This window comes from Phyllostomus discolor, chromosome 10 (assembly GCF_004126475.2).
Source record: "Phyllostomus discolor isolate MPI-MPIP mPhyDis1 chromosome 10, mPhyDis1.pri.v3, whole genome shotgun sequence".
In the NCBI taxonomy this organism is placed as follows: Eukaryota; Metazoa; Chordata; class Mammalia; order Chiroptera; family Phyllostomidae; genus Phyllostomus; species Phyllostomus discolor.
The window spans coordinates 19,064,047-19,072,709 of NC_040912.2; the positions used below are offsets into that span (position 1 = coordinate 19,064,047).

General features: G+C 42.0%; 1 protein-coding gene across 1 annotated transcript in view; it reads right to left on the reverse strand.

The window, feature by feature from the left end:
* The window catches only part of AHR (aryl hydrocarbon receptor), a 41,510-nt gene extending 38,359 nt beyond the window's left edge, over positions 1–3,151 (reverse strand). Inside the window, exon 1 of the mRNA XM_028525656.2 lies at positions 2,443–3,151. Within this exon, the coding sequence (XP_028381457.1) occupies positions 2,443–2,507 (65 nt within the window). The 5' untranslated portion in view covers positions 2,508–3,151. The remainder of the gene's footprint in view (positions 1–2,442) is intronic.
* Between the last annotated feature and the right edge of the window lie 5,512 nt (positions 3,152–8,663).

Below are 8,663 nucleotides of genomic sequence, written 5' to 3' on the forward strand. Positions count from 1 at the left end.
TGGTTCTCAGGAAAAGGTCGTCCTGAAGGTAGGAAGGAACGCGGATCCCATGCAAGGTGGCTTCGGATCCTTTAATTTCCTAACTTCCATTACTCAGAAAGGAAGGAAACAGTTACTGAGCATCTGCTATCTACAACATAACTTCAATGGGAGTAAAATGAACACATACATTTACAATGTGTTTCTTAGAAATAAAGATAATTTTCAATGTTAGACTTGCCACTAGAGGGAGTTTATCTTGCTTAATTAATTCAATTGAAGGTTGGGAAGAGGTTCAGATTGAAATTCTGTCGTACTTGATTCCAAAACTTTACAGAACTGCATCTATAAATGGGCAACTTATCAACAATCTTATACTTATGTTACACCACATTTTCTCTTTAAGTAAAATAAAATGGCTTTCACTCAAAGGATCAAGTTAAATCGCAATAGCATTTTCAGCTCAAACAAGATGTATTTTTCTGACATTGTTGGCATATATCAGACCTCAGCTACAAAGGGTAATTTAACTTAAAAAAAATCCATATTAAACTTAATGTTAAGTTTAATGGCTACATTCCTAAAATTAACTTTGATTAACTGCATTAAAAAGCTAATGATTTTTCATTCCAGTAAAAATAATTTATAAACAATTTCATGTGATTCTATAAATGCCAGCCAGCACTAGGCTTTTCTTATGGAGCAATATAGTGATATTTTAGGGCATTTATGACACTAGAAGCAATGCAAAGTGCTCAAAAAAGAGCTGAAAAACATCTATGCTAACTAAATAAAATAAAATAAGGGTAATGTGAAAATGTCTTAGCAACACTGTATCACAAGGAATTAATAAGTATGTTAAAATATTAAGATACAATAATAAAAAGCACATCTTACATAAAAAGAAAATGCAATACACTTAAAAGGCAGATATTTAATAAAATGCTAACTAAAAGCCCAAGATGTTAAACTTTTTAATATATACAAAAATAAGGCACTTGACTTTTTTTTTTAAAAGTCATCTAGGTTGTTACGTAACACATTGACAGAAACTCAGTAACTTAAAAATCCATTAGGGAGATCTTCAAATTTTATGACTATACATGTAAAACCCATGACACCTGTATTATAAGTCACCCTAAGTGTACAATAAGTACATAAAACAGGCATTTGGGATGCCTCTCAATTTTACCCATCAAGAACAAATTCAAACTAGACAAATACATTCTAATATCAAAAAATCACTCTACAAAATGCAAGTTTGCAAATCAATGTCACAGAACTGCCACGACAGAAAATGCTTGCCAAGTCTAGATCTGAAGAACTATGATTTTCAAATTGAAATTCTAAAAGGAAATTAAAACTCCAGAATAATGAGATTTTTAAACTAGTTTGTGGTTTTAAATATAAATGCTGTTTGTGGCCGAAATTAAGTTTTAAGCAGAATGCATACTTCTGATTGGCTCTGAATGAACATTTAATGTGCTCTTAAAACTCTTTATGAAAATGTGAAAAATGTGAATTAACTCAGAGATAAGTTGGAAATAAACACGTGAATACAGCTGACTCACAAAAGTATATCTGTCTAAAACACGAATTTGTTTTTCTGAAAAAAATCATTTTAAAGTTATTTGCCATTTCATGCAAATATCCCACCAAAACAAACAAGAAAATCTGTAATCACTCTATTAGCATTGACAAAGCTTTGGAGTAGGGGAAAAAGGGAACTAGAGAAAGGTACCAAGAATGAAAATGTCTATTTCACTTATTCCTAGTTTCAAATCTGTTACTTTACAGACCCTAAAACCACCGCAAAAGTGCTAAGCTCCCTAATTAAGACAGCTCAAAAAACAAATCCCCCACCGTACCTTGCGCACTACATACACTCATACCTGCTGCCATCTCTATACATTTTACCGACACGGTCACTTAGAACACTACAAAATTACTTCCAAATAAGTAAATAAGAGCACAACAGAAAGCCAGTTGCACCAGACCAAAAAATACCTTCAGAGGCACTCAGCCCCTTTTCCGCAGGTGGCGCATGTTTAGCTCTTTGGAACACCTCGCCCTGCCAGGAAAGAGAATTTGGACTGTCCTCCAACCTAACCTAAGAGGATATTAAGATTGGAAGGGGATTTCAAGACGGGCTTATGTTAACTAAGCCACCAGCCCCACAGGCACACCGGGGTTGTCAACAAATTAGGACCACAGAAAACAGCTGCAAGTGGGTGGGGGTGTGCGACCGTGCGTGTGGGCTGCGTGACAACTTTTAAAATGCAGTGATTAAAAACTGAAAAATCCAAGGCTTGGTTGTCTCGACCCGGCCCCGAATTTCGATTCTACTGTGTCGGGAATGGACCTAATCACCACACCGCGAGCAATTGGGGACGCGGTGGGAACTCCTCCCGCACCCGCGTGCCTGAGCGCCCAGCCCCCGCGCCCAAGACTCCGGACACTCACGTTTTCTGCACGGGTTTCCGCCGCTTGCGACTTGCGTAGGTGATGTTGGCGCTGCTGCCATTCATGGTGCCCAGCCGCCGGCGCCTCCTCCCCAAGCGCAGGCACCGTCCGCCCGGTCTCCGGGACTCGTCTGCCGCTGGAACGACGGTGGCGACAGCAGGCGCGGGATTTCACGAAGCTGCTGCGCTCGCTCCACCTGCGTCCTCCCGGGTGGTGGGCAGACGCCGGGTCCTCCGACCCTCGGCTCCCAAAGTCCCGCGATTCCAGGTGCGCTGCCGGGTCCCGGCGCCGAAGTGGGTGGGAGGTGGGCGGTGACCGGCGGAGACCCGTGAGCGAGGCGTGGTTGCAGGTGCGGTCCACCCCGGCGGAGACGGCGCGGCGCGGCCCACAGGTGAGGCGGCCAGGGAGGAGGAGCCTGAGCTGCCCGTTTGGAAGCCCGGCCTGGGTCGCTCCCGGTGGTGCCGCGCCCCGCGACGGCCGCCGCGGCCCCTTGGGAAAGGGAGGCGCCGCTGCACACTCCCGGTGCTTCCCCAATCCTGGGTGCTCCCGCCTGTGCAGCTCGCGCTCTGGCCACCACTACCGGTGCCACCTGCTTCCGCTGGGCTACGTAGCTATCCCTGGTCTGAGCTGGTGGTCCAGGTGACGTTCCCGGACCAAGCGTCAAATGGACCTTCCCGGCGATGACCCGCGCCGCCGCGCGCACCCGCTGAATTGCCAAAGCGCTCTGACCGCCTCTGGCCCCGCCCTGTCCCTATAGCTCCGCCCCGTTCTACTTGGGCCCGCCCCCGTCTGCTCCCTTGAGGGCCCCGCCTCCCTGGCACGTAATGACGAAAGACGTCAAGACGCCCCGCAGTAACCATCTTCTTGAGGTCAAGGGGTGGATTCTGTAGCCACAGTTCCAGCCCTTAAAGAGGTGTGACAACAAGTAATAAGTAGCCAAACTCTTTGCAGCTAGACTATCTAAAGGATAGACATGCTAAACAGGGAGCTTAACTTCACCTATCTGAGAGACAGTGACTCACCTTTCGGCTAAAAATTACGGTGAGCTGGCCGGTAACCAGCGCGACTCCACACTCCTAGAGGGGAAGGCTTCAGACAGCCACATCGGAGTAGGAGTTTAAAAACTAGGAGGTTCCTTGGCTTTTTTTTTTTTGTCTTTGTACTAGATAATATCTTTTCCCCAACCAGAATAACTATTGCTATTCTATAGTCATATTTCAATTAGATCGAAAGGAAGGAAGCAGGAGATGTTTGTGGCTAATAGTCTGGTACGGCCCAACGGGAGGAACTGGAAGTGACATTCAGGAATTTTAGGAGCAAATCATAAAGCCTTGATAAAGGGTCTAGATTTTATTTTGTAGGCAACGAAAGCCCTTTAGCGACATTTAGCAGGAAAGTGACATTTTGGTGTTTTGGAAAAGTTACGTGGAAGAAAGTGCAAACTAGATAACAGGGTATCAAGGCTGGTTGGAGAGAGGGTGGTTAGGATTGAAATAACTCAGGTGTAAGTCCAGGGAAGTGGCAGTAGGATGGACAATAGGCAAAATATAGACGATATAAAAGAATAAGGAAATAGAGGAAGAGAGGAATCTTAAATGTCTCCAAAATTTCTGACTCAGTGCTGTTAAGCACGAGAGTGAACACAGAGGCGTCTGTCAGGAGCAGAAGGGCAAACAGGTTAGGATACATGGAGGACAGCTCCCACCATATCCATTCCCTTTTTTTTTTTTTTTTTTTTTTTTATCTCATTGCTCTTAGGGAAAGGGAAGGGAGACAGAGAAACATTGATGCAAGAGAAGCATGACTGGTTGCCTCTCGGATGCACCTGGATGCACCCGGATGGGGATCAAACGTTCAACCGAGGCGTGTGTCCCCACCGGGAAGGAAGCGGGATGGAACCCGCAGCCTTCTGGTTATGGGCAACACTCCAGCGGAGCGCACCAGCAAGGGTCCATTTCTAAATTTTAAAATGCTTTGAAGCCATTTTCACCGAGTAAATTGTTACCTCAAATTCAGTTCATCAATAAATTAAACTTATCATTTTCCTTAGCTGAAACTTTTTCATTGGCTCTGCCATTCTCCAGATCAACCTGTGAATCCTCTTCAACTCTCCTTGCCATTTGTATCTAAGTATTCTAGCAAATACTATTTTGTTCTTCGCAATGTTCATAATCCATCCCCCTCCACCTTATTTTTTAATAATATCAGAGAGCCTGTCCAGCTAAATGCCATACCATTAGGGGTTCCCCAACTGATATTTTCTCCTCTACACATTAATTAAATCAAGAGATATTTGGGGAGGTAACTCCAATGAGCCAGTACAAGCAACGTCCCTATAAGGGGAAGGATCCAAGCAGATATGAGGGACTACAGCCAGTTAGTTCAGTACGATCAGGGGAGAAAGGCACAAAGGGTCAAGTCTGTGTTCCAGAAATAACGCCATATCTGGGTGTAGGGCAAATTAAAAAGGCAGGAGCAGAGTGGAATGGATGGAGTACTCCTTAGGAAGGCATCTGCAGTAGCCCAGCCAAGAGATGGCAATTGTTGATACTACTGTGGAGGGGATTGTGGAGAGGAAGAAAATGGAATAGATGCAAAGATATTTGGTAGGTATTGGAAGATTGAGTGGATATATGAGAGTGAGGAAAGAAGATGAGGCAAAACCATAGGCGTCGTATGGACTATGTATCTGGCTATATGGTAATGGCATGTAATGGTGGGAAGTTCTTAACTTGGCTTTGGATTTCTTTGGCTCGAGGTACATTTGAGACATCTAATAGAAGATGTCAATAAACCATAAGATATTTGGGTCTGTATCTCAAAGAAGATATATAAACTGGAGACAAATTCAGAAGTCATTTGCATTTAGGTGACCAGAGCATGTAGGTTACAGGGTGTGAATATATACTAGAAAGAAAGGACCGGGTCCTGAAGAACTTTAATATGTAATATCTAATAGCTGGAGAGGAGATGGAAGTCCTGCAAAACCAACTGAAGAAAGAGTTGCTAGAATGCTGAGAGGGGAATAAAGGGGTTATCTGTCACAGAGCACAAGGTAGGGAAACGTTAGGAGTGGCTAACAAATACTGTTCAAATAAAATGAGCACTGAAAATGTTCTTTCTGACTTCTCAACATGGGGTCATTGGTGACTTTTGTGAACACAATGTTGGTGGACTAATGGACCTGCGATTTAGATTGGGGAAGAAATGACATTGGCTGAAATCACATTTTGTTTTGTTCTGTTTTGAAGTTTGGCTGTGAAAGAGAGAGACCTAGGATGGTAGCTAGGGGGCGTAAAGAGTTAACTTGCTTGTTTGTTTGTTTTGTTTCTTAAGGGATGATGGTTAAGCAGTTGAGAGAGATTGAGATTGGCTGCAGGTGAGAAAGAAAAGGACCTGTAAAGGAACCATGGATGTGAAAAAACAGGAAGCAATAGGTGCCAAAGCACAAACAGGGGATTAGGATTATAGTAGATTACAGAATAGCAGAAATAGCTCATCTACTGCCTCGCTCTTCAAAGAGCTCCACAGCTTCTCATACGTGTTATAAAGATCTCTCAGTGCCCTTACTGAGTCAAACGTTAGTAAGCCCTCCCAGATGATTCAAATGCACATGAAGTTTGAGCAGCACTGCCCGTCAAAGCTGGAGAAAAGGAGGGAGGTGGGTGAAATGGAGCAGGCTGCAGGTACTATAGGGTCAGAAAGATGAAGGAAATGTGATAAGGGTATTACAGCATGAGCTACAAAGAAACAGGTGTGTTTTGTGGTTGATGGTTTTGTTTTATATTTCAACTTTACAAGACTACAGAGTGAAAGTCACCTGGGAAGTGGCAACAGGGAACTGGGTGGACATAACCCAGATCCTCGATGTGTAATGAGGGAAAATAATTAGGCATCGTTTTGGAGAATTTCCCAAATGCTAGGAAAATGAGAGCCTCAGAGACAGCCAGCTCTCAGTTTAGGGCAAAAAAATAGAGCAACTTCCAACAAAGGCAGTGCATGCAGAGCAGTTTGTTTACGGATTAGCAATTCCAGGGCCATAGATTCAACTGTCTCTATTTTCCCTTCTCTTTCATGTCTTCATCTCTGTATTCACATCCATAGCCATTCTACCTAAAAGGTATATAAAGTGTGAACAAATAATTTCCTTCCAGCATAGAAACTGTAGGAGTGAAAAATGCATGTCAAAGCATAATTTATTGGCTCTGTACTTTAAACTTCCTTTTCAGAAAAGGATACACGAAATGTACTGAATCCCAGGAGCTGACCTTATATCAGTGATTTGGTACAATCCCTTTCTATCTTACTTTGTCCTGCTTCCATACCCTTATTTTCTGTTTGACTTTAGGGTTATTTTCATTACTCAGGAGCCATATCCTGCTTAGTTTTAGTCTAGGCTTAGTTATGTAATGGATCTTTGTATAGCCCAGATAAAAATAGAATATTGATAAGATTTTTAGAATTCATTTTATTTTAATAGCAACACCATAAAGTTCCCGTAACATTTTTTGCTTACTATGTCAATAAAATCATTCTAGTATAATGTCATTTAAGGGAAAAAAAGAGAAAAAAGAATGAGTTGTCACTTTCTGGAAACTATCACTCTCTATTCCTAATATCACCATTGTAGAGCATAGGTCACAAAGTGTGACTTGTGGTCACTGCTAAGGATTTAAATTTTCTATTAGCAATTTTTATGTAGTAACGTGTTCTTTTCTTGTAACAATTCATTTGCCCATCAGAATTTATGAATATTTGACCACCTTATCGAAAGCAATGTTATCCTTTAATTCAGTTAAGGCAAGATTACTTTCTGAGGCTTCAGATGCAGCTGTATGTCTGTTTATGGGGTCCTTTCCTCTGCTAAATACATGAGCAAAAGAAATGTTTTAGGAATGCTATTATAAATAGCAGCTGTTCCAGAATAAAGTAATCGAAATGAATGCTAAACTTATTCTGTCATGGTACATGCATTCATTCATTCCATTCAGTGATGTGTTCATGTTCGTGTAATATACCAGGCACTGTGGGAACAGTGGTGGTATCAGATAAACTCCTACCCTCTGCGAGCTTACATTCCAATGGGAGACACAAGAATTAATCAAGTAGTTATATAAATAAATGTATAATTGCAACTGTGCTAAGTGCTAGAAAATGAGTACTCTGAGCATACATAACAGGTAAATTTGGTTAGGGCTGAATTCTAAGGCATTGGTAGGCATTTTGTAGGTGAAGTGGGGAAGAAAGGGCATTCCTTACAGATAGAACATTTGTCACAATTTTTATCTCCTCTTCAATCTTGTAGTTGCCTATCCCAGGTCCTTAGAATGATCTGTTTCACTCATATTCTGCTTTTACATCTTAGAACCCACATTATAGTTACAGCAAATATTTTATTATTTTTATAATTTCTTTAAACCTCACATAAGGATATGTTTTTATTGATTTGAGAGAGAGAGAGAGACATTGACATGAGAGAGAAACATAGATTGGTTGCCTCCTGTTCATGCCCCAACTGGGAATCTAACCCACAACCGAGGTGTGTACACAGACCAGGGAGTGAACCTGCAACCTTTTGGGGTATGGGATGATGCTTCAACCAAATGAGCCAGTGGGCCAGGGCATAGTAAATATTTTAGAGAGCTTACAGACTGTATACTGAGGTTCCCCAAGGACACCACAGCATACTCAAAGGGGCATTATCATGGGATATTTAAAATTTTCAAGGCCAACCCAGTGACATCAGTTGGACTCCATGACAGCCATTAGCTCTGGGTAGTTCAGAACCTCAACATTAAGTCATACTCATTCCTTTTGATGCCATCATACCGTTGTGAAGCTGGGTTTGTGTAAGTTGCTGCTATAAAACACAAGGGCAGGAAATGAGGGGATTGGTTTCCAATCCAATTCCAGAGTCTAAGAAGTTATGAAGTGCCCACCAGACATGCACAACCTATTAAGGATGAAGTAAATTTTTTTAAAGAAAATGTGTGTGTATTATTTCTTTAATAGCTACTAAGTTGTTAGAATAGACATACATAATAAGTTTGCACATAACTAGTTAATAAGTGGAATTGTTAGTGTTTTCTCTCAGCATGCAACACCATGAAAAATTACTGCGACACCAAGAGTGCCATGAACTGGAAAAGTTTGGGGATCTTAAGCGCAGCTACGCCCTTCATTTAATAAATGAGACACCTCAGGCCCAGAACAATAAGGTG